This window comes from Strigops habroptila, chromosome 7 (assembly GCF_004027225.2).
Source record: "Strigops habroptila isolate Jane chromosome 7, bStrHab1.2.pri, whole genome shotgun sequence".
Taxonomy (NCBI): Eukaryota; Metazoa; Chordata; class Aves; order Psittaciformes; family Psittacidae; genus Strigops; species Strigops habroptila.
The window spans coordinates 60,240,259-60,267,749 of record NC_044283.2 but is presented as its reverse complement, the minus strand read 5'-3'; the positions used below and the strand labels follow the sequence as shown (position 1 = coordinate 60,267,749).

The 27,491-nt window shown below is 43.1% G+C and overlaps 1 protein-coding gene across 1 annotated transcript in view; it reads right to left on the bottom strand.

The window, feature by feature from the left end:
• Positions 1-27,278, bottom strand: part of AFF1 (AF4/FMR2 family member 1) — a 94,472-nt gene extending 67,194 nt beyond the window's left edge. The window contains exon 1 of the mRNA XM_030492946.1: positions 27,156-27,278. Coding sequence (XP_030348806.1) covers positions 27,156-27,172 — 17 coding nt within the window. The 5' untranslated portion in view covers positions 27,173-27,278. The remainder of the gene's footprint in view (positions 1-27,155) is intronic.
• Positions 27,279-27,491: the final 213 nt, after the last annotated feature.

Genomic DNA, 27,491 nt, shown 5'->3' with positions numbered 1-27,491 from the left:
GGAGCTCTTCTGATGCGTTTGGACTAAACAAGACTTACTGCAACAAGGTGCTCAGCTCCAGCTCCCTCCCGCCGCCCCGACTTGTTCTTTTGAAGCTACCACCAAGTATGCTTTTGAGCCCAATGATAGCATTCAGTGCAATGGGGATGGCACAAAAGGACAATTCCTCCTCCTTGAGCATCAGCTGTTTTCCCTGTCATTTTTCCCCCTGTCAGTTCTTCAGCCATAATTTTCATCGCTTGATAGAGGAACATACAGGAAATTAAAAGACATGGTGGGGATCTACTTGTGTGACCTTATCACTTTAACATCACCCCATCTCTTTAACACACTGTGTTAAAGAGAGCAAAGCTCCTTCTCTCACTAGATGGCTTCTGCTACATGTACACATTTTGGTCAGCACAACGCTGCTGACGTCTCAGCCCGCCCTGTGACTATTTCTGTCTTGATCCACACCATGAATGCCAAATACACAGACCTACACAGTACTTTTCAATACAACTGCAACATTAAATACACATACTTGTTTGTTTTCTCCCCAGTACTTATTAAGCTACTCATGGTGTTGGCTGGAGTACACAGCACACACAGATATTATACGCTAGCTTTCCCCCAAATACATTTTGTTACTGCAGTTTGCAGATTGTTGCGGCACCCTTCAGATCCAGGCCTCCTGCAGACAAGCTGTTCCACTGGCATAGCTCTCTGCTGAAGCCCAAGATGATAAGAAATGAAAGCAATTTTAAATGCTCATCTAAACAATACATAAAGCCGCAGCCAATCCATCTCTTTTTAAACCAGATTGTTTTAAAATAAGCCAATCTCATTTTTATCTTTCCAGTTAAGAGATGGTTTGCCTCTTTCAGAGGGGACAGAGAAAGACCCAAAAGCCATGAGGTTGAACAGAAGTCTCTTGGGGAACACTGTCAAGGCTAAGAGAGTAACTTCTCTTCTACAAGACTTATTCCCAGCCTTCCTAACAATCTCGGTTACCTTTCAAAAACTCTTTAACTTCCATCACTTTATAATCTGCATGATTATTTAGTAAGGCACATGCAATAGGACTGGAATACTTGAGGTCTTTCAAGGTGCACGCTGGTAGTAGTGGCCATTCCTATAAAGCACTGAGGACTTTGAGCAACAGCCTCAGCATGCTACTAGTCATCCATCTTATCTTGTAATGACTTCACTACCCCCTACTTTTTTAGCTTTCAACAGTAACCTAAAATTTGTTTCCCTGATCAGCTTCTTCACATAAAATTTATTGGCAAGGAGATAATGTAGATCAACTTTCTTGAACAAACAACAAATACATACAATACTTCAGATGGATCTGGTTAACAAGGTGGGTATAATTTCCACACACCAGATGGCTGATGTTGGGAGTCAGTGGGGATCCACGTGTTTATCTGTGTTCTCCCTTTGCATGATAAAACTACACAGAACGTGACTTGGTATTAACTGGTTTGGTTTTTTTTTTCCTATGCTTGCTGGATTAAAAGGGCAGGAGCTGTAAACTATTCAGATTACTATTCTTGCAGGAAAATACAAAACAGCATGCCACTATCAGCAGTAAACCTAGACTGAAAATCATTAGGGACGATCCACAAATATTGGCATAACCACGTGGGTATCTCCCTGGCTGGAAGAGCACTGAGAGGCTGGACCACTACACAGTGAGACTCTGCTGAGAAACAAGCAAGTGGAAATTCTGACCAAGAGGTTTTGTGTTTTGTTTGGTTGTTTCAATTTGCAGATCAGGAGGGTGAGCCAAAGCTCACTGAAATTGCCAAAAAAATTATCGGTTTCAACGAGCCTTGTGTTAGGCAATGAGAGCTCATTCTTCAGTCGTGCAAAACAGGCCTGACCTCCGGCACACATGAGCAAACCTCCAGCAAAATGAAGGGAAGCCATCATTTGGACACCATACACCAGCTCACAAGGTTCATCTTCTGCACCTTTCAGAAAAACCCCAAAAAACAACCAACCCACCAAAAAACCAGCAACCCATAAACTACTAAACCAAAACACCCCAAACAACAACAAAAAAAATCAAACCAAAACCTACAAAAAAACCCCACAACTCCCTCCAAAAAAACCAAACAGCCCTCATATATTACAAGTTTATCCAAGTTCATAAATGTTAATCATAAACCAAAGCGTTAGCACAGCTATTCATATTTCATCCTCTTTACCACAATTTCCCTTAACAATAACATGAAGTCTTAATTAGTAAGACAAAACAGAACATGTATTGCACATACAGGCACGAGCACAGCAAAATGTTGCTGGAAAGAAGGCAAGCAGGACATCATTCTGACACGTTGGAAGACCCATGGAAAACCTTGTGCGCTGTTTGTATTTGTTCTCCCAGGCTAAGATCTGCTGTCAGCTCAGGTTCTTGTTTTCCATTATGCCTTGCTGTGAACATCCCACTAGATCTCAACTTAGAGCAAGAGTTTAAAAACTAACAGAAAAAAAACCCAAACCAAAACCCACCCCAAACAGACACCAAAAAAAACCACCACGCATTATGACCCTGCAAATTGTTCTCTACTAAAATATTGTGCTACGTCCATGTGAATTAGGGATATCCGTCTATTTCTAGGCTGGCAGGCATCCAAATTCAGAGCAATCAAGCTGTTTTGCTCAGACATTCTGATTAAAACAAAAGGAAAACCCTAAACAACTGTAACTTGTGTCTCTTGCAACAATAATATTTACAATGAGAAGTAGCTATCTTTCCTATAGGTATCCCAACACTGAAATTAGAACATCTTACATGCTGCTTGCTGCAAAAACAGCAGCTGTAATATCTCTAAAGGCCTTTTCTTTCCCTGAACCTTCCCTGACCCCAAGCTCTCTTCCCAGCAATAAATTCTTTTTAAAGAGTGTGTGAAGAGAAAGGGAGGAGGGATGGAGGGGAGGGGAAGGGACGCCGCCTTTTTGCCATAATGCCAGTTCCTGTGAGTTGAAAAGAGGATGAACGTGCCTGCTCTGGGACAGCCCGGCAGACACGGGTGCTCTCACACGTACGGGACTCCGGGGCATTGCTCAGCACGGTCAGTCACGTGTTGCTACTACTGCAGATCTCTCCTTGTAGTCACGGTGACTAGTGGCCCAGGCTGCTGGCCATGCACAGCCGACATTCCCTGCCACGTTTTGCTGTTCAGGATCACTATCCACCCTGCCTCCCCTTCTGAAATGCATCAGACCAACTTTCATTCCGAGTTTTCCTCCAACTTCAGTGTACAGAAGGAGGTGCAGAGTTTTAAAAGCAGAAGGATATGGGAATAAACACTGAGTAGCTGCTTATTTAATCATGCAGTTGAGAGCACCATCCCTTCCACCTGTAAGTTACAAACTACCTGAAGACAACAGCTAAAGCTCATTTCAATTTGTATATTTTATCATGCAGGTGTCAAGCTTCCATGCACACAGTCTCATCGCATACTGAGGGGCTTTTATTTAAAAACTAGTTGTATTGCACTAGATGGCATTCCTAATTTAGAGCAGAAGCAGCTGCTGTCTACTGAAATGTACACTTTTTTTATATAAGCTTGTAGTTATCCTAGTCCCAACATCTGTGGAGACACCATTTCTGTCCACCATTAACCTGACCATTCAGGGTATGTGTCAATATGCTCTTCACAGCTTTTGAAAACCTGGGCTACGCTGTAACTCATAACACTGCCCAGTTTCCCCACATCAGTGTTAGGAAGCCAGGCAGAAAGCACTGGAGCACCACAGCCAGCTCAGGCCTGCATGGGCCTGTGCCAAGAGGAAAGGAGGCCTCTATGGCCTGCCAGGCGCCGTCAGAGGAAACCCTGCCAGGCTCCAGTGAGGTGTCCCTCACACATCCCCACTACTGCCAAAGCTGCAGGGTAAACCCTGTTCTTCTCCACATTAGCAGCTCTGATATTTAGATTTTCCTAAAGTGGGAACTCAAAAACCCTCAAAAAGGCCCGCACAAGCTCTTCCTTACTCATTTGTGGAAAAGCTTTGGGAAACTGCATCTCCAGGCTTAGCATTCACATGCCAAGAACATGGGGACTCCAGGGTCCCATCCTGCCTGTCTTCATGGGGGAAACCATTCAAAATCTGAGTAAAGAAACAGTGATGCACTCTCTGCAGCTGGGCTACGTGTCACCAAGAAAACCCAAACACCCTGTACGTTCAAACAGGCAGGTGAGACTGTCTGCCCTGAAGCATTTGTTCAGTCTTGATCTTCAGACATGCTCCACAAGAAGTAAACATGCACAAACCCACCCCCCAAAATACGCAGATCATGTTTTGCTACACACTGAAGCAGTAAAATACTTCTCCATGGTAGAGAAGGTAGTCCACTGATTCCAGTAATAAGATACTCGGTTCACAGAGCTCAGCAAAGTACACGCCCTGACCCATGACATCATGTAGGCTCGGGTCTGTAACAGAAACCATGGAAATACCAACGTGCTCTGAAGCCACTCTCAGTGACAATCCTTACTCCAGCGTTTCAAACACTGCTGGTATGTGACAATCCAGCCCAGGACAACGTTTTCAAAAAACAGACTGGTGCGGGAAGAAATTCCACCTCTCCTCCTGTCCTGCGTGTTCTCCGAATGAAAATTAAATCAAAATAAAGATCTCCTTTGGTTTTAATCGTAATAAGATCTGTTGCTGGCTCCCTAAAGGAATTATTCCAGCAGCAGGGAAGGGAGCATAGAAAGGCTAAAAAGCAAACACATAAATGACACTCGCTTCCTTCTGAGTGCACAGAACCTCTTCCTTCGAAACTACTTCGAGACAGAACATTTCCTTTCAGTACCCTGCAGGAAATCACACATTTATTGAAGCTGTTTTGTCATTAAAATGTATTCTTTTTATCCTGAGAAGCTGCTGACCAACATTTCTCAAGGCTGAGACACATTCTTGTTTAATTTCAAGGCAAGACACATTGCCCCCAGAAAATGGTTCAACACAAATCACATGAATGCACTGAAATAGCCCTGCTGTAGTGCCCCAGCCTTGCTGCTTTAAAAGTCTCCATAGAAGAATTGCCACGAGTTTATACAGCCAGGATCACATCTACAAAGTTTAAATATGCAGTCTCATTCATCAGCCCCTTGAAAAGAAACGTGGATAAACGCATAGCACAAAATTAACGAGCATCCCAGATGTGCTCAGCTCTCACACTGTACCACCTAAGCAGCTTGCAACAAGCAGATGAAAGGACAACATTAAAGTTAACACCAAACAGCATCAAAAATGCCACATCTCAACCTCTGCTTCCTCTTCTTTATGGAAACATCATCAACTTGTGACTTGTTGGATATTTTTAAGTTCTGTTTCACATCAACCACTTTCACAGAACATAGACAGTTTGAACAGAAACATGGTAAAAGAAAAACAGATGGCAGAAGCGCAACAGATGGTACAGCTAGTCAATTATTTTCTGCATCATCATCAACCAGCTTTGGTACATGCTCTCCAAAAATACATATCTTCACACTGGAGAAATATGAGATGAATTTGTTCTTCAAGTTTTTCTTCCTCTAGTTCCTCCAACTCATCAAGTCTATTCACCCCTGCTTACTAACTGTATGATAGCATTACACTGCTGAGCAAGAGATCAAGGCCTCACAGCCCATCTCTACTTCCACAATGGTTGTAAGAAACCTGGCAGATATTTTTGAACAAAAATAATGTTCGAGAAAATCCAGTACTGCTGCAAGCTTTCCTTCAAACCAGATGGAAAAATTGAATACACCTCTTCCTATGTTTTAAAAACACAGCCCTCCAAGTAACACCAAAAAAACTGAAGTGGAGAATGGATGGAATGTTATAACAGGCAGCAGGGAACTGCCAGTTTGCTTAAGTAGAAGCTAAGTTGGCTTTTGCCAGAAAAAAGATCAGTTCTACCTACGTAATATTAAGCATCTTCTCACTGTGCCTCTTCTATGGTAATCTTTGGATTCAAACTTTTACTGATTTGTTTCCTGTTGCTGTCACCAAGTTTAAAAATATATTAATTACTCAGCTATTAAAAGGTTTTTGCTTCCTTTCAGCATCAATAAGCCTTTCTTCATCAAGCAGTTCCCAGGAGTAAGCCTGAACATTTCCTGAGAAGAGCTGAGCCCTGCAGTGCCCTGTGACTGGCAGGAATGGAGAACTCTCAGATATTCTTCAAACATGATAAAACCTTCACAGAATTGAGCCTAAACCCTCCAAATCCTCAAATGGCTATGCACTTAAAAAACACACCCGAGATTCAGAATACTATTTCTCAGCCTATGGTCTATGATCCACTGAAAGCTCAGAAGAGGAAAAAGATTTGTGAAAATATGCAAATAATTGATGGTAACAATCTCCACCTGCTCAAAAAAGGCTAACAAAAGGTTTATGGCTTGGATTTCCCCTCAGGCACCAAAATGTTTAAAATCTAACCTTTACTTAGTCGTAAATGAAAGCCATTATTGCAATATTGCATTAGACAGGCCTTGGATACCTTCAAAAAAGGTGTGATGCTCTCCAGCTGAAAGTGCTTCCACTAGGAGTGCTCCAAGCTGCAGCACTCTCCTGAGCAGCAGGGCACCCTATTTCTCCTCCCCTCCACAGTGACAGGAGCTTTCATGCTCGAATCAACCAATCCTCAGTCTCCACAGACACACACATTTACCCTATGAGCAGAAAGCTTTTGATTGCAAGGGGTAAGAAAGCCTCATGATGACTATATAACACGAACAACCTGCTCCCAAAATGGTGAACCCTTGAGAGGTCAGAATACAGCCTGCAAACAGTCAGAGCCTGTTAGCAGAAAGATGCTCCCGACAAAAAGCAGGAGCTCACGCTGAAGGCCAGCCTCACGTAACAGTTGCACACAACAGCAGCTTAGAAAATTTGGAGAAATGTGACAATGACTTCACTTTATACAATCTTCACTTAATCATCTTCAGTAACAGCACCTAACTCTGTTGCCATAGTGGAAGCACCTGAACAAACCAAGAGGCAGCCTCTTCGCTGCAGAAATCAAGCCTCTAAAGAAACCCAGGCTTTCAACCTCACCCCACATAGGCTGATGTTAATAGAACAGTGTCAGAAAAGGTGTTAATTATAAGTTAGACAGGGAATACGAAAGCTGTTGTTCTCCATCTAAATGCAAATATATTAGAAGGGCTTCTAAGAAGGTGTGGATGCATGAAGTGTAATTACAAAGACAAGCAGACAAGGCGTTGGAACAATGATGAATTCAAGGCTTTGTTTGATCTGGATGTGGCAGGCGAAGGAGGAAACGTGAAAAATTTAAATCACCAGGTACGTGCAATGAAAAATCCCAAGCACTTCACCTCTTAGAAGTGAGGCATTCTGTATACAGCAGCCTAACTCATCAGGCACACATCTTGGGATTTCCCCAAACTAAGTGGTCCAACTGCCTTTCAGCCCTGAAGGCAACTATGTCTTTTTGGGTAGGTGAGTAAAGAGCTGCAACTCGAGTGCTATTGCAGTAATTGAGTATGCACAGAAAGATTCAGATAAAGCTGCTCGTGCCTCGGCTGCAGCACTGATGGAGCAGCTCTAGATGTGTGGTCTAGGATGGGACATGAGTCCAGGACTACTTCCTAGGCTCAAGAGCCCCCTTTCAGCTGCACACCAAGTATCTTTGATTGTGGTGACCCAACTGTGACAAGACTGAGCTTACATGTGAGCAGCTTTTGCAGGCAAGAGGAGCCTATCCATGCCTCTTCTCGCTTCATCAACAAGGATTGAAAAGTTAGCCTAGTCAGGATGCAGACAGACACATGCCCAAATGAGTGGGCTTAAACCACGACAGTGAGGTTACTTTGCAGAGGAAACGCTGAAGAATTAATTCTTCTAAACTTCACTCTATCAAAACAGGAGACTTGAGTTTGCCACTAACACAGTTACACTCCTCTGTTGCACAGTTAGGCATTTTCACACAGACCAAAATGCCTCCAGAGGTGCTCCCACAGCACACTCTCAGACCCAAGAACAATCTAGTGAAGCTCAGCTGGTACTCTGAGAAATGCACACCCAGACCCCTCTGACAGCGTGTGACATCCTGGCTTTGAGAATTGGTCTGTTTGGAGAAATGGCATTCCCTGCTGAGCAGACCCTGCTCTGACGGGGAGGGGACCCATGATCACCCCGAGACCTGTCTGCAAAAGGGTCTGAGGAAACAATCGCACAAACAGAAAAGACATTTACCCTTCAAAGGTACTTACATCATGCCTTTCTAGATCAAAGGCTGATGGAAGTAAATACAAAGCCTTGGCACTATCAACAAACATATAGGGTGTAGCCGTTCTACCAGAAAGTAAACCTTGGGTCTGCTTGGAAGTTTAGCTCAGAGAGAAAATATCTACTGACAAAGCACAGGAAAACCAGATTTCAAAGGCCAGGCACTCTGTTCCTCTTGCTGCCCCCACAGTGGTCGTGCAGCTAATTCACATTCTTATCCCACTCCAATATACTTGTCTTCTTTAAAGTGGTCCCACACTCACACTATTTCTAAACACTTCCTGCCCCCCTCCCAAAACCTGCTTCAGCATGCAAGTTCATTAGCTATTTAAATAAGGACTTCTTAGAAGACTCCAAGTGTAGCCTTCATTAAGCACCATCCAACACCACAGTGACTGCAGGATCACGTTCGAGTTTTCATTCATCATTCTTCTTTCTTCTGAATTTGTCTTGGTGTCATCTTGAATAGCTTAGGCTCCATTTTGACAAGCCTTGGATGTTGCCTTCCTGACGGTTTGTCTGTGCCAAGGCAAACTCCTTCCATGTTAGCTTATTTTCCAGTGAGAACAGCCATGCTGCGTAACATGTCTAGAGCATCTGCCTTCACACCACCACCTCACGTGCATCTACATGACAGAGCAAGCATCAGCAACATTTCATGTTTCTCCTAAGCCCCAGCAGGTCCACCAAATGACCAAAAGACACAAGCTGTCTGGTCGATCAAGCTAAGGGCAGCTGAGCTGAACCAGTTAGGAAACATTGTTGGTTCAAGGCCACAAAGAGCTTTTCATATGAGCAGAGCAGAACTTTTCACTTACATGCCTGATGGCTGTAAGCACCTTGGAAATTGCTCTGCACAGACTTACTGTAGTAACTCACCACTCCTTGCAAATACTATGCTGCTTATAAATTCATCTGGATTGCCTTAGAAACAGCCAGATTCTGATGTTAAGTGGACAAGCAGGTAAAAGACATTGCTAAATAAGTTTGTTCAGTTTACAGGGGAGCATATACTGGGTGGATGGCTTTACAGCCTTCCACAATTCTGTCTTTTCCCTACTCCTAGCCTGAAAAGCATGTTTCCTGAGTTGACATTGTCTTTTTTTTGTGCCTTTTTTTTTAGCAACTCCAACATGTGCTCATTATTCTAAGATAACAAACAGAAAGCAAAGCAAGATTTTTTTCAGTAGAGCATAGCATGACGATCAACACAAGAATTCCATTTGTTTTTTCTTTTCCTTCAAGACAGCTGTATGAAAAATGAGTGCAGGAAAAGGACAGAAGGTGCAATCAATTTTGTGTTTAAAATACTGTCCATAGAGTCATTTCTGATCAAACACTTTATATGCATATACATTGACATCTCATATAAAGCTACACCCCAATAGCAAGCTTTCCCCAGTGATGAACAATGTATTAATCGCTACGGAAAGATACCCCTAAAAGCCTATGAGTCACCTTTATTACAATAAACAGCTATTCCTTTTTTATGGTTCTACATACCAAGTGCCACGCACACGAGGATAGCAACCTTACTAGCACTTACACCCATGAAGATGAACACATTTTTACCTGCCTTCCTAAAGGCAGCCGAGCTCCCATGTAAGAACTGTGACACATTTCCAGATCAAAGACTTACAGACTTCTACCAAGTATTATACACACACACAAATTGTCACCAAGCCCTCACCGAGTGTCATGCACACCTCTCTAGAATTAATGCAAAAATGATGCAGGGAAACAATAAGTAAACAACAGAGGAAAAAGACAGGGATAAGCGACAATCTTCCCCAGTGTTTCTTCCTCCAGAAGAAGAGAAAGTTGAGAAACCTGCCAAAAACCCCTCTGTCAAAGGGCAAGGGAGACATTATCTCTAATGATATACACTCATTTTGATTTTCTCAGATAAGGAGGAGAAAGAGACAGCTGAAAAACACATCCACTTTCCACAGCTGACCTTGCTCCACCGATTCTAAACATCACAATACAACAAAAACGTAAAGTAACTTTAAAAGGAAATGACCTAGGATCAAACCTTGCTAGGGAAAATGTGTGTTTAAGTGACCACACATGTACTGTAGTAACCCAGGGTTGCAAAAGAACTGCTGTCACAGTACACAGCCTTCTGAAAAAGTAACCACTCTTTTACTTAAGGGTGCTACCTACATTATGATTTTGTTAAAAATGTACTGCACTTAAGATAAATCTTCCTGTAACCAGAGTTCAGCTTTTAAACCAGCTGTTTCACATGCAAACATTCTGAACACAAGATCAAGATCTACTTTCTCAGAAGTGACCTCTTCCCATTTTTATGGATTTAAAAGTCAAATGCCATCCCATCACCAAAAAACATTATTCTCTTATTCCAAACTTGCCACAGAGCAAGCCCAGGCACGCTGGCAGCAGGGTAACTCTTTCAGTGGTATTCACCCTGCCTCTGCAGCACCTAGAGCTTGCTGCAAGGTGATTTTTCTTATTCCCCTTGATGAGAACAGGGGCAAAGCGCTTAGCAACTGCCACAAATTAAGAATGTGTAAATGAACTCCAATGTGGCCACGTTAGCGCAGCAAAGTGGTAATTTGTTCGGATAAGCTGGTGTTCAGACAGCATGCAGGCAACAAGAAAAATCAAGGTGAGTACACCCTTCAAGAGACCCAGCTTGACACCTTCTGCTCCCCACCAGGATTACAGCACCCGGCTCAACTCTCACTGCTCTGGAATGGACCGCTGTGCAGCATTATCCCCTCCCACAATGCTTCTTCCTCTTCATTATCTACATGCCACTCATAATAAATACAATCGTGCACTTCTCCCAATTGTTTAAGTCAGCCTGAGACACATAAATAAATCTAACTCGAGTGTCAGCTTACAAACCCCAGCTCAGGAAAATGATGTGACTGAAGTATATTTGGTGGAAGAGTGCCAGAACTCAAGTTTTTGTTAAGCAAGGCTGAATCCTCTAGCACTCTGCACTTCAGTGCAACACTTCAGCTATTACCTGTATGCCAAATCTTTCTGTTGTAGCTCTAAGTTAGTTGTATGAGCACAGGAACAAGGTAACTACTACACGGTAAGCAACAGGCCTTTCAGAGCAGGGTTAGTCTTTTGCTGCATGCGTGTGCACAACTGCCCAGCACAGTGAGAAGCTGTCTACAGCAGAAACACAAAGGCTATGACTGTGATATCTCAATTCACCCACCACTAGCAAAATATCACTGTTTCTAACATTGATAAGGCATACTTGAACAGACAGAAGTGGTTATCGGCTGCTGCCCAATCAGTCTGAAGGCTTTCTTAGCAAAGTGCTGCATGAAATCTCCCATTGTACCCATCTGCCTCTGAATTCCTCCTCTCAGTGGCAGAAATCCAGCACCTTGGATGAGCTGTTCCAGGTTTGCCTGCGAAAATACGTAGGGTAACAGCTACATTCTACCCTTTACGAGACCTGTCCTCCATGTTCATTTCCTTTTGGTCTTGAAACGCCTTTGTTGTTGTTATTTTTGTTCCATTAAATCAATTTATTGTTAATAGGTTTAAAGGCAGCAAGAGAGCTGTGCATTTGCAGTAGCAACCTACAAAAAACGGAATGTAAAAATTAAGTTGGCTTTCTATTTCTTCAAAATAGGCTCCAAAAGAATGCCTTTAACTGGCAAATCTTAGAGATCTGAGATATCAGCCAAAAAGGCCGTTCAAACTAGTACTGGTTGAGAAAGACCTATTTTAATTATTTTTTTCACACAACTACAAAATTGGATTCACACACATACTTCCATCTTACTGATTGTAGGAAATGAAACTATGATTGCTTAGACCTACTGTTTCTTCACACCAACTGTCTCAACATTTTATTCCTGACCTAGCATAGAAATACTCAATAAAACAAGTTAAATCATGGATTCAAGTCTTACGACCTAGTTTTCTACTAGAGTTCCTTGACTATACTGACTAAATGCTTACTGCAGGTGTGAGATGTCAAATGCAATAAATTTTCTACTTTAAGACTACATCCAAATTATTCAAGCGGATGTGCCTTTTGTTCACTGATTTTATAGAAGTGGCTTCCTGAATGCTGTTAAAATCCCACCATTATGTTCTCTGCTGCACCAAAGAAGAATTTTAGCAAGATACATAGTTAGTAAAAAAGAAAACGAAATGTTTACTGGGCAGCTGCTTCATGTGTCTGCATTTTAAATCTCACATAGTACTCCTCCTCACATAGCTAACATCCCTTGTACATCCAGCCAAGTGAATATGCCACTGGTTTTCACTAGGAGCTTGACTTTGTCCATGCTCTGCCAAGCAGCTCCTAAGTCCATCAGCCGCGTTGCCATGTGATCCACAGGTGCCACATCACATCTATTCCCACACAGTGCATCACATTGTCATGCCACACACAGTTCACCTTCAGCACCATTTCTCCATGGAGAGCCCCTGCACCCTCCTCACACCACGTCACGCAGGCAGAGCACCAGTTTCAGCACTGTCTTGCTTTGCATGACACACAAATACATGCATATACGCCTCAACTTATCTTTTATCAATTCTCCTCTTAAGGCAACAGAGCCACCCATACCATTGTAGCACATGTAAGCCTGTTCCTTAAACACTTCCAAGAAGCCCTATGCTTTTCACAGGCCTGATTTGAGCCAGCCTTTCCCCAAAGCTGTCAGACAGTTTGCAAGGCTGGCATGGCAGTGAGACTGCTGCAGAGCCCAAGAGCCTTTCACCTTGTATTTCCTGCACAGTCAGAAGCGTCCTCCTTTCTACCCTCTGCTACCATCCCATCTGCAGGCAAACATGTACTCCTGAAGTCCTACAGCTTAATGCAAATAAAGCCCAATGTAAAAAGGAATGTAATATCAGCCTTCACATCTGTTCCTTTCGTGATTGCAAAGCTGAAGTTGTTTAAACTACACATCAAATGCTATCAGTGGTTTAATTTGCTATGAACCATAACAAAAGCAAAACCTACCAATATAAGCATTTGAAACTGTTTCAAAAATATGGATATGTGCAATTGTGCCTTCTGAATCTTTATCTCCCTGCAACCTATTAAGCACATGAGCAAATCTGTAATATTTTTTTGTGAAACATAATCTGTGTGTAAAATCCTTCCCAAAACAATTGGCTAAATCAGACCTAATGTGCTATGAACAGGAACACGACAGTACTGTAACTAATTTGAGATTAAGAAAAATTTAAGTAATATTAAAGATTGTTTTGTACTTTCATAGGAATTAGCAGTAAACAAATCATGCATGAATGAAAAGGTTCTTTTGCATTTTCCACTTACATAACAGCATGTACTGAGTAACAGGTTGGACAAGTCTTATCTGTATAGCAAGGACTAAGTAGGAACAGAAAGAGATTAGCAATGTTTGTAGAAAAGATCTGTTTATATACTGAAAAGCCTACTTAAAAATCCTTCCTGCAGCCTCTGCCAGACTATAATTATTCCAGAAGTATTTCCCAATTTTTCCATCTACACACACAAGTGCCTGCTAATTTTCCTATGGTTTGTAACTGTTGTTCAATTTTATTAGAGGCACACATGTCCTGTATCTGAATAAGCCTCCATGGTGGTGTTTCAAACTGCATTCAAATCATTAGCCTGATGTCTATATAACAAAGCATCTCATTGTCATTCAAAAGGACTTGGAAAGCGTTCAAACATGCAAGAGCAATAATCCATGACAGGGCGCATTAGGCAGGTACCGATGCATGCCTAATGCTCGCTGCAAAGCGTATGCTGCTCCAAAATACACTCTGAAGTATCTTATCTTTCCTTTTTCCTGCTTTTTAAAAATATTTACATGCAGTTCATTTTATACAAGCTGTTACTTTTAGAAACTACAAGAAGCTACTCCTTTAAGAGAATAATAATTTAAAAAGCTGCAAATACGTTTAACTTGCAATTCTGAACATATTTATTCAACATCTATTTTCCAATTAAAACCAAACCAACAAACTAAAATACTGTCCTTGCATCATCTGAGCCTCTGTTTGAAAAGCTCCCATCCTTCACTTGGTATTGGAAGAAACAGGGAACTGCTTGGCTTTACCATCGTTAGCAACACTTGCATGCAGCCAGTGGGAACATCACTCTGGCTTAGATCAAAAGCAACAGCTAGCTCCAGTTCCCACGGGACAATAGCGTGGGTTTGGCAGCACAAAGACCCACTGCAAACACTGGAAATCTCTCCAGCTTGGTTGATGTGGGCATGGCACTTGGTCTGTGTGCACCAGAGAGAAAGAGTCCAGCAGGCACGTGGGATGTCCCAAAACATGTAAAGAAAGGCTTAAGGAACAGAGGGGCTTCTGCAAGCAGATGAAGTCAGGTGTCCTTCCTCGTTTTTAGAAAACATGGGGAAACCATGCAGCAAACTGTGGGAAATCGAGTGCTGGTGGGAACCAGTAAGGCCACTTCCAAAACACTTGCTTTGCCTTCCTGAGCAGCATATGCTTTTGGAGCAATATTCCCTAATAACCATACTCTGTTCTGGAAAGCACACTGCTGTACACCAAATCAACTGCCAGCTCAATACAGAGCTAGTACTTTTTTACTTGCTGTCCCCTAAGCTAGGTGAGATATTTGAAGGATGGATACAGCTTCTACAAGGACTTGTGTCTTGGAAAGCTTGCAGCAATACCAAAATAGATGATAACGTAAATGTGCCTCTAAGCACATCTCTTTTGCTGCTTAAAAACACGAGGTATTTTTTTGTGCACCATGTAACACTACAAAAGCCATGATTTTTACAGGAAGGCAGAGGGACAATGAATTTTCTAGCTGAAATGGCAAACTCCTACATAGCAGGAGTTATCTGCCAATAATTGGGCAATGTGCTGATTAATACTTTTTCTGGGTTGCCTAAGGACAGTGCATGCATGAGTATCTCGCCACTATTAATTAATCACTCTGTGTGCATTTATCCTGGTAGAATTTACATGTCTCATACACTGAATACCCTGAATGAGGCAGTTTCTACCTCCAAAAGCACTTACTATTGTCAGTTTATTTGCCCTGCTTAGGCTGATGATCAGATTGGCAATAAATCATCGTTCTTAGCAGCTGAAGTGTTCAGTGTCTTTCATTCAATATTCTTTCCTCCCCACTGTCCCCCTTGCAAGTACAGTAATCATGTGCTGAATAATCATTTACAGCACTGCAATTATGAGATTATTCCATTAGGCTTTGTATTTCTATCTGGTTTCACGTTTCCATTAAAAGCATTTTGTTAAACAATTGAGCAACAAATGTAATGCAACCACCAGTCTCAGGAGCAGATGCCTGTCAGGCAGCACCCCTGTGAAGCAGCCCAGCAAGGGCAAGCAGTGCTCATGAGTCAACAGGAACACCCTTCTCTCATGTGCGATCCCAAAATCAAGGAGAGGACAGGTAGCAGCTTCAGTCAATACATATGCCACCTAGAAAAGGTGGATAATGAAGTATGTTTGATGCTTCTGTAGGTGGTTCCTCTCATCCCCCCATTTTACAGTTTGTTGTTTGGTTTTGGGTCTGTCTTCCCCCCACTTCTTTTCCTGCAGCATAGCTCTGCTGCTCTTTCCTAAGTCCTTGCCCTACTCCTGATGTATTTTAAGCCCATGAGAACCAGAGGTTATTGGTGAAAGAGCCCCTCTTCGTCACCCGTGCAGTTTCAGCCCCTGGCAATGGTCAGTACCAGCAGAGCCCTTCCAAAGACTGCGACAAATGAGGAAGGTGCTCTTCCTCAGACCTTGGCAGGAAGTGCAGAGTGAACTGACATTAGATGCAGCTCCTGCAAATTAGAAAGGAAGCTCTACTTTAGTCATATTAAAAATATGCATATGCCTGTCTCAGCTATGAGAACACAGAGTCACATCAGAGCAACCTTTCTTTCCTTCTTCAAGGAGCAAAACCTGACAGCCAACTGGTAAAAGGCAACCAGTCAACGTACTTATTAATTACATTATAGCTCTTCTATTTCATCGGCTGCCAGAGTCTGTATAATTTTGTTTCCAGTTTTAACCTTCTAGGGGATTGGTATCTTTCCAAGACTGTTCTCAACTGGCTGTCCTTTTGTCTGGGGAAATTACCACTCTTGAAGGAAGTCACGTCTGCCCAGACAATAATAGTGGTGATTTCATGCCAAGCTTGCGACCAAGGCTGGAAAATTATACCAAAGTGCTGCAGGAGTACCAGGCATATGCAGCATTTTGTCCACTCAGCAGTGACTCAGGACATCTTTCAGGGACACACCACCTTCCCTGATAAAATCCATCAGACCCTCTGCCCTTATGAGTATGTTCAAGGTAACAACCAATGGTTTCTTTGAGTCCCTGCCCTCAATGCCGCAGTGGCGACATAAGGTTTGAAGGAATGAATCAGGACTGCCTCTCCCTGCAGTTCCTCATGCCCTGCCCTCCCAACACACACTCCCAATGACACACACTGCCTTCAGCACAAGGCAAGAGGGCTGCACTTTGCTCCCCAAGGGACCAAGCAGATGCATGCCCTACTGTAACCAGTGCAGCCAACTTTTTTTGGAGGAGGCTTTACATTTTTATGTGTAGGCTGCTGCGTTTTCCCTCACCCCTGACTCTATCTGTCTAGAGCTACAACCAGTGTCAAGCAGGGTAAGACTCTCAAACAACCTGCTTCCAACCAGGCAGCTTCCTGCGTCACCACAGGGACATGCTTCCCCTGGATTGCTTCATCTCTCTCATTGTCTCAGAGATTCATTAATGAAGCATCCATAAACACAGTGAATAACAACTCCAACACACCAGCTAACACCCCAAATAACCCCAAGTAACACCCAGCCAGGTCATCTGTAGAAAGCTAGCTACTTTCAAGAAAATGCAAGCTGACCGTAGGGATTTGGAATAACATCTTTTTTTTAACCACAGGATGGCTGTATCTCCCTAAAATCTAGCACACACTAATACATTCTGTGTCTTCTCCATCTTACCCAATTGCTTAGTTGTTGCAGCTACTTATCATGCAACCACAAAAGAGCAGACGTCTTGCACAGCAAACTTGTTTTGTGTAAGTATTTCTGGAAGCCACTTGAAAAATGGGAGGAAGGAAAGAACAGAGAGAGAGTTACTATGTCTGCATTTTCCTATTCCACCTGAAACTTTCCTGTTATCCATCCCTAGAAAAACTCTTAGAATCCTTCTGGGCCAGCATATTCTGCCTCAGCCGCACTTTTTTTTCACTTAACACAGCCCTACTTAGAAATATGATGCTTGTAGCAATACACACGACAGAAAAAGAACAAATGAAATGGTAAGGTTAATATCCCCCTCCCCATCTCTTTTTTGTCTCTGTCATGCACACACGCGAGAGTCATTCCTCAGTTTCAAGCTGTGAATCAGGAAACCATTTTGAGTACCTGCTTACACACATGCTAAAGCCATCCTCCATGTAAATATTCCAGCTCAGGAACTTATTTTGAGCACAAGCACGGCTCTTTAACAGGAGTACTTTCTTGAATTGGACTTGGAAGCTTAAAGCCAAAGGAAACCAGAAAATGAGATACTGGTCTAAATTCCTCCTTTCACTAAAGTACTTCATTGCCTTGTAACACGCAGTTTAACCCTCTCAAAAGATGTAGAATAACAGATCAGGTGGCACCGAGTGTACATACTGAGGGCTACAATCTGGCCCTGAATGAGACCAATGGAGAAAAACCCAGAGGAACGCATGAAATTCAAAGCAGCAGCTGTAACACCACCTTGCACATACACCCTGCTGAGCCCTGGCGTGTTGCCTCTCACCACCACCTCAGCTTCCAGCACAGCCTTGGCAGGATGAACTCACCCAGACCATTTCAACCCTGCTCTGGCTTCCTACTTTCCACTGAGACTCCACTGCACATCAGCAGGATCCAAGATCTGTATCTAGTCGCTGCCTGTACCTCCATCTTACCTGTGCTCCACCTTACTTGCACTTGCCAAAACAAAAGAGGAAGGGGTGAAAGGACAGTTCAAGGACTTCCTAAGAAAACCGCATGACTTAAAGACCTTTTAAGTACAGCATATTAAATCCAGTGACTGCTACTGAGTTTTCAGCCCTCGCAGTCTGGTTCTTGTGTGTTCAGGGACTTCTCTAGGGGAAAGACAGACATACTGAACAAAGAAAAATCAGTATTTGCTTGGCAGATTACTGTACATAAACCGTCTTTAAAGTTTTTACACTCAAGTAAACGTAGCTTTTATCAATATCATCTGTACATTTCCGTCATTAGGCTGAGAGGGAGGAGGATGGCCCGTTTTCAAGGAAGCAATTTTTTAAAGAGGAAGCCATTAACTTGATATTTAATCAATGTCGAAAGGAACAGGGAAATAAAGAAGTAATTTTCCCAGTATTTCCTCTGTCTGTAAGTTGCCTACTTTTCACCTGCCCCATGCATGACACTCCTCACCCATATTAACAGGTAGAAAGCAATGGACTTCAGGAAAAGAATAAAAGAACAGCTAATACAGAAATCCATCAAAAGAAAATCAAAAGTTGGGGTTGGGTCACAGAAAGACAAGAGCTTTCTTCACAGAACTTTCTTTTATATGGCATTTCTAGCAGAATTTTTCAAGGGGGGGGATATTTTAAAAAATTTGTACTTTTGAGGTTTTCTTCTGCCATAGCTAAAAAAAAAAAGGGACTTTTTCTCATCGTGCCTACTGTTTTGGCTAGCACAAATGATTACTGCCAAATCAGAAAGCTACAAGAGTAAGTATTCCTAAGGGAGCTAAGAGGAGATGGTACTGAATGCAAGACCTTGACTGAGACTCTGTGCTCCACACACGTACAGCACAGATACCAAGTTGCTTCTTAGGGTAAGGACTGAAACAACTGTATTTGGCCACAGAACAACTCATGGTTCAGCCCAAAGGACAGAATGTCAACTAAAAGTTCATTAGATTTAAAGATTAACGCAGATCACACCTGGCTTTATGAACATTACAGGATATGGTTTTTCTCTGTGTGTGTGTGTGTGCATGTGGTTTTCTTTTTCTTTGTGGGCTGTTTTGTTTTTAAATAGCATAGGTCCTAAGTTTTCATAAATTCTCTCATAATTTGTTCAAATTGCAAAACAACATCAACACACAGCAATAGAGCTGCCAAAATAGAGCCTGAGAAGCTGCAATTATCAGATTATGTTATAATTAGAAACTACTTTCATTTGTTTAAGAATTACAGAAAGAAGGTTCTGGCTGTGAAAAGCTGTGCTAGACTACATCAGCTGTCTATGCAGCAAGAGAAAGGAACAGCAATAGAGTCCCTGCACATACATTCAGTCTGTCCCTCCAAAGATGTATGAAAAAGTGATGTGTAATGAGAGAAACCTGTCCACTGTAGGTCAGTTCATCCAGTTTACTTAACTGACTCGGAAAGACAACACGCTTCCCAAATCATTAGGAACCAGACTGATTCACATATTTAAGTAACAGAAGTAGCAGCTTGAGAGCCAAGTTTTAATGTTATCATTTCTGCAGACTACTTTATCCATCCACTTTAACCTGCTGTGGTGCTACTTGTGCAGAGTTGCACTGTCCGTACACCACTGCACCAAGCAACAGCACAATGCCACGCTCAGCAACATGGTAAGGTAGGTACACAGAATGGTCTTTTCCAACCCTAACCATTCTATGATTCTATGTTATTAAAGGTTCCCCAGTAAGCTACAGAACTGCTCAGTACGAACACTGGTATCCTGCTGGGAAAGCCTAGACAGCAAAGCAATTTCCCCAAATGAAACTTGCTGAATGATATGCTAAAAATAAGGGGCTTTTCCATAGGTAACTTATGGGAAAAAACCACTGTTTCAGCTAGACAGCACATCTTTACAGCATTACTAGTGTCATCCATGTTCTCTTTCAGCTTTCTTATTTGCTGTTTCTTGATTACATTGTGCCATCTAACTTACAAACTCTGGGTTTTCTCAGCAGGGAAGAATTTCTGCCAGCTCCTTCATACATCACAACATTTTTATCCCAATAGTTTGCCTATACCTAGAACAAAAGCCATATAGGTATTGCTTTATCAGCAGATGCTTTAACAGAAAACGCTGGGAGCACTGGTGTTTGTAACTTTTGTTACAAACAAACAGAGAACTGCAAGGGAAAGCTTTCTGGCACCTAACTGACTAAATGACCAAAAGTCTTTTTTTCAAAGGTGAAACACTGAGTTACTGATTTTTTTCCAAGTTAGCCAATTTAGGAAGGGGGTTTTTTTGACTATTATCTTTAATGCCTTGGTGTGCAAGTCAACTGCTTTCCATGCAGAAGGCAATGGGAAAAAATCCTTCATGTCTCTGAATACCACATCTCATTATTACAGTGCTTCTAAAAGCAGATTAGGCTTTCCCAAAGAACAGAACACAGTTCTACCTATTTTTCTGTCTCTCTGATTTGTGCAGTTACACAGAGTTTTCTTAAGCTCTAGACTAGTAGGTTTTTTTACTCCTGTAGTCCATCACACAGGACCAGGCATTTCCTCTTCAGCTAAGCAAAGAAAGCCTATTACTAGTTTGCTGAAACCAGCCCATGTAAAATGGATAGGGGTTTGCAAGCAGATAAAGATGGTTAATGGTGTTCCAAAACCTCGGCAAAGTGCTCACATTCCCTTTAAATATTAAGGGACTCATTCATCTTGTTTCCAGAATGAAAATTACAGAATATCATGGGTTAAATCAGAAACCCAAAATCAAATCCAAAACTTCATATATTTAAATATTTCTGAGGACACAGAGCATCTAAACGGTTGAACATAATGAGCTTTCAAAAATGCATGTGCATAAAACACACTCACAGGCACAGGAAGACACATTGTGGTATGAAATCTGGTGGTCCAGAAGAGCTCTTCGGCCAACACAACTTGCATCCACCACTCCATGCCCATTGCCCTAGAAGCCATATGCCAGTAAAAGCTGCCTTATTCACCTGTATCAAAGAGTTTACACTAAGCTTTGGCCAACACAGTTATCTCGCCTCTGCAGTATATTTATTGCCTGTACTTTTAGCTATGCCAGCAAAACTTTTCACAGTAAACAAGGAACGAAGCTGTAGTGACAGATACAGTAGCCATCAGGAATAGGGGCCTCTCAGTAATGGCAACACTAAGGCAGTCTTTTGAAAAAGCCACGCAAACCTCCCTGCTCTGCAGCATGGCCAGCCCATGGCATCGTACTGTTAGCACACGTTATTTTAGCAAAGGTATGAAGAAATAGATCCCTAGACTGACAGCCTCTTCTCAGCAGAACCACAAACTTACTGGCACCAGGAAAACAACTTTTACTAGAACAGCTTGTTCTGGCGAGGGCTGTGGGGACAGAGAAAAGAGAAGCATTTCACTAAGGCACTTCTAAACTGCCAGCACATTCCCCATCTTCAAATTAGGATGATTTTTCCAAAACAGCCTACTGGGGGAAGAGGATTCTTGAGAAATAGCCACAGACCAGTTATGAGGAAGAGTTTCTGAGCTGTGCTTGCAAAGATGAATTATCTTGATAATATCTTTTTAATTACAATCTAACAAACTTCAGAAGCACAGGAATACTGAAAGAAATTTCTTACCGCACTCTAAAGATGTAAATATCCCTTTACTGCTGTACATTTTAGTAATTCATTTCAACTTCAGACACTAGCAGATACCCCTATTTCAAACTGTAATGCCCACAGCTCAGGGAAGAGGCACGTGCACTCATGCTCTCACATATACACACCAGCTGCTAAACACTACTGTGCCATGAAGGAGCTGTTTATATACTGATGAACACATCATTTGCTGCTTATAGATTACACGGTATATGGGATTTCAAGCAAAAAATGTATAAAATAAAAACACTACCATATGCTTGTGAGCTTGTTCTTTTGCTTCATTTTAAAAAGGGTTCCTGCTGTACTCTTCCTGATTAGGTTTTGGTGAACTGGGGGTAGGGGCACTTTTGTTATTTGTGGTTCTTTGTTGCGTGGTGGTGTTGATTTTTGCTGCCCCCACCTTTTTTTTTTCCCAAGTACAAAAATGAAACCCCCATTTTTACCGTTCTGAGAATGAGTTTTACTGTTTTCTCTGAGGTTAAACATTAAGCATTTGCTTATTGAACTTTCCCTAAAAATTAAAGCAGAGACACAACGGACAGCATTGAAAAAACAACACTAAAGGAAAACTTCAGGTCACTGCTACAATAAACACTCAGTACAACTAAAAACAACAACTCTACACACTAAGCAATATGTAAGTCTAAACTAATCTAGAAGACAAACACCTCCATGAAGCATCTGGCATCCAAGATGAAAGTTCCCTACTCAAACCTGCCTAGATACCTCAGCTTGACAATGTTGAAAACAGTATTAACATTGGCAGAGCACCTTCTCATGTGCAGTTTTGTTTTTCCTTCCTGACTGCCACCTCTACCTTCCCCTGCCAAGAATAAGGCACCACAAGAAATGCACTTTAAAACCTGTGCATCAAGAATTTCTGCACCCCAGTGGCACACAAGAGAGCGGGGGGCTAGCTCTGCATGAAGCAGCCATCACAGCCAATAGGAAAGATCTGTACAAATCTAGAATGTAGCTTCTCTTCCCCAAATTGTCTGCGAATATGCAACTGTGGAAAATCTGCTCATCCAACATGCAGTAGCTCTTGTCTGTTTCCCATAAAAGCATTCTACTGGAGCAATGAAGCTCTCTCTTAATCCACCTGTGATAACAATACATTTTGGCATGATATCTGCCCCAGCCAGTTGCTCCTACCCAGCCAGCACTACATGTGTCTTCTTGTTTTTATCATGGACACAGAAGAGCTGCAGCAGCCAAAACTGCAAAACATAACCAATACTATTTTCACCACAACATACCACAAGGGGAAAAAAAAAATCTCCGTGCTGTGTTCGAGCCTGAACAGGATGAGTACTTCTCCCCCCCCCCCCCCTTTTTTTTTTTTGAGGCTCAGGCATCTCTACATTAAAGTAACTATTTCCTCATGCTGCTTCCAAGCTAGGCAGTAAACCAGCCCCTGTGCTCCTGGCCTCCCTGTGCGTGACTCAGGCTTTAGGAGACACCCTGCACTCGATGAACTCCACTTCACTGCAGACTATCTCATGAAGAACGATGCCATCGTAGCACTCCTATGCACTATACTGAGCTTCTCTATCATATTTTAAAGACATTTAAAAGCTTTATGCTGTCATTCACTATAACTGTGCTCAGAAAGATGGCACTGAGAATTTATGCCCTTCATTAAAAGCTTGTTTCCTGCTATTTGTGCTGCGTCTTCACATAAAAAGCCATGAGAAGATGCCTCTCTCTCCAGATTCAGACCCTGGAAAATTACGTGATCTAAGAAAATATTCTCTTCTACACCAGCTCAGGTATACCATGACGATAGTACTTTCAAAGTTTTCAAGGACCTGTTACAACTTGGAACCCCCATTGAAGAAATGAAATAAACCCAAACCCAACAAACCTACTTGAAAAATCCACTTCCCTGTGAGCATTTCTTCTCTGTGGGGGGGGCTTCAGCTGCAGGCCTGTCCCAAAGCAACAGACTCCAGGCTTGGGAAGTCCAGGCAATAAGGAACTGTGAACTGAAAATCCCCAGCAGCCCGCAAAACATGCTGTGGATCAGCTAGGCATTTTGCTCTGGAGAAAACTGGGTTGTGTTTCTACAAGCAGTGCTAGTAGCGGTGCACAAGCAAAACTGACAGGGGTTCACAGGATGTTTTAGCTTTCAATGGACAGGTAAACTCCAACAAGACGTTGTTTCAGCCCTTCTCCACCCACGTCAGCTGACTGGAATGCAGCATCACCAATTTGCCTGTATCAACAGGACTCGCAAAAAAATTAGCTATGAACACGTCTTTAGACCTGGCCTGGAAAGCTGTGAAAGGCATGGAATGAAATCGAGCTGCATCATTCATCATAGCTTCTCCTCAGGGAAAAGCCTCAGCGTTACTCCCTTTAGAAGAAACTGTTTTGCTGCATTTACCATGTTTTAAATGCGGATATGGCCATATTTTATTTCTGCACAGCACCACCTTCTTTTTTTCTATCAAAATGAGCAGTACAGCCTCTTTTCAAGACTCTTCTGGGTTTAGCTGCGAAGACTTTGCTTTAGGGGCAGGAACAGAGGGCTTCCCCGACTGCTCTCCATCACTTGCCCTTCCCTGCAGGGCTGACTCGAGAGAAAGAGCAAGGGGAGCCCAGCAGGGATGCCAGCACAACACTCAGATTTCATATTGCTCTGACTGTGCTACTGTATTCGCCTACATACCAAGATTAGCAAATTGCATTCATTCTGCATACCTGCAATCCTACTGATCACGGCCACTTTGAAAGCCAAGTTATGAGACAACTAGAAATTCTTAGCATCCATAACAACTAAATATTTATTTATCCACTAATTTTCAGTAAGTCTAACTGACAGGGTCTGCAGGTAATTTAATTCATCTGAAGATCCTCAGTTTGCAACTGCTGCAGCAGAGCAACGCTGTTTTAATGAAGAAGGAAGCAGAAGAGAGATGGGCACATCAGCACATCATGACTATTACAGTTTTAAAATGCTGAAGAGCAGCAACAGGCATGTTTTCTCACCTTGTTTTCCTTGCCCTTCCACCCTTCAAAGCAGTGAAACCCAAACACACTAGGTGAGCTGCCCAGGGTCGCAGCACTGAAGCTGGAGAAAGGATGCAGGATTTTCTTGTTACCAAAAAAGCATCACGCCCAATGTCACATCCCTTTCACTAGCTGAAACATACAGCATGTGAGAAATAACAAACCCAAGCAGATGGAGGAGTGCCCAAAGGCCTCATACAGAGTGATACCCAAAACACTACAGTGCTCTGTATTATACCACCTCATCAGTAATTTACTGAGCTTACAGAAAGTGTATTTTTTACAACAGAGAAATGAACACAAAAATTTTCACCCACATTTTTTGACAGCTACCTACCTAGCAGAGTAAACCCTCCAACACGTTTTGGCAAATGAATTCTGGAGACATGCGACCTCTCAGTCCCATCAGGATAACTCCCATTATTTATTGTATTAATTCATCCTTCACTGTTGAATAAAAGCTTCTACACACCTACAAAGTTGAAATCTCCTGGACTGAGATGGATACCCCTGCTGACCTCTGCCACCAAAACAGAAATACCACAAGCACCAGGCTTTCTGTCAAATGTAACTTTCTCCAGCAAGAGTTAATTTCGGCTGCTGTATTCACTCCTACTCTCTCTTAAATGTCTTAAAAAGAGCAATAATTAGAGACTTTATCACTGATCTTTAAGCATACAGAGGTTTCCTCCTTACTATGCTGAAATGCTCTGATGCCGTTTTACAGCTTGAGCAGCATCCTTACAAATGAAAAGCCAATGCACATGATGGAGGAGAAGGGAGGGTACAGAATGGCAGGTGCACATCGTGTCTCCATGCCTGCCCCAAACAGCAGTTGTGGGGCATGGTCCTTTTGCCTACCCCACAGGACTCAGCCCTTGGTCCATCTTCCTCACATTCAGTTTTGAACCATTCAACATATAGAACTTTATTCTCTGCGCCATCCACCTTATAGGTTCGGGATGAGGTGCACTGACCGCAGTGCCAGCCTTGCCTTTTCCCAGCCAGTTTGCTAAGGCTGGGGGGTACGGCTGGGACCCAGCTCCCATGTGTCCTCCTACCACCCAAGAAAATGGCTGTGCGACCTCTGAGACATCAAGCATGTCCCTAGCCTCGGAGCCAAGCCAAGCCCAGCCCCACAGCCAGCCAGCAGCGCTAAGATTTATGCTGTATCCTCTCTTAGCATGCAGCCTATTAAAGCAACGTGCTGATACTGCAGGCCGGTAAATCATGCGGATAAGTGATCATAAAAGGCAAAAGAAAAGATGCTGCAGAATTAAACCTTTGCCACTTTAAGTGCTGCCAGTCTCCCCACATGCAGAGAGGGTACGTAGTCAGAGCTAGAGAAGAGTTCAGCTGTTAACGAAGCAATCAATCTTCCCATCCTTCTTCCCCAAACCTCAGGGCTCTGTCATTTTGCAGTTTGTAATTTAAAGCCATCTCTTGGCTTCAAACCTGCAGAAAAGCACCACTGTGAAAACACACTGCGGAGTGCCAAACTTCTGTGCAGGATATGCCCCCATTTTTAATTGTATTTTTCCTCGCCTGGAGGAAAGGGGAACAGGGTGATAGGGGGCTAAAGAGCAACGAGAGGAGTTTCTCCCTTTGGCATTTCTGAAATGCTCGTTAAAGCATCATAAAAGCTAAAAGGCATTTAACGGGTACCTTAAGTGCTTCATCAAGTACCTTGACTTAAGAAAAGCTGCCTCCCCCATGCTGAGTGTGAAATTTACTTTAGACAGGATGCCCCCCGCCCCCCAGCAGGCAAAACACAGTCAGCTGAAAAGTATTTAACCGGGATTGGTGCATTCGCTTGAATTCTGCTCCCTGACAGCAACGACATCGGACCATTCTTTTTCGTATTCTTCTCTACAACCATCTCCCACCTATCCAGCGGACCTGCACACCAGCAGGCGCAACCTCCCATTTACACAGCCAGCTCTGCAACCCCATCAAACATAAACCATTTACCACCTTTTTAGACACCGCTGCGGGCAATCACAGAAACCTCCTTACGCTGGGCTGGCTACAGGGAAAACCACCAAAACAGATACGGACAAGTCCGCAAGGGAGGAGAAAACCAGTTTCCAAGGGTTGTTAACCTGGTGGGGAGAGGTTTGAAAGGGAGAATTTGGTTTTCCTGCTAAAAGAAAGTTTATGCTGAGCGGCGGCAGCGGCACTTCAGTGAGCAAAACTCATCAACGGAATCCAGCCAGGACGCATCTCCACACACACTGCACCAACAGCAAACGGTGCCTGGCAAGGAGGGAGGGCATCATCAACACACCAACAGCGACACAAGTTCTTTAACGCCGTACCTCGACTGGGCAGCCATCGCGAAGTTTAAAGCGCCAAGCGTCTTCTCTCCATGAGCTCTTTCCCCAGCTACCCAGGCTCTACCCGACTGCCAACACCTCCTCTTCCATTTGGCGGCTGCCGCGCCGCCCGCCTCCCGTCAGCGTGCGGCTCCAACCCGCCACCGAGCCCCTCGCTCCCCGCAGCCCGGCGCCCCGAGCCCGGGCTGCCTCACACTCATCTTGACAGACATCCGGGCACCCGCGCCCTCCCCCGGCGCCAGGCATGCCCGGCCGGCAACGAGGACGATGCGGACCTCGGCACTTTCAGCTGGGAGGGGGGTACTGAAGGAGGGGGGC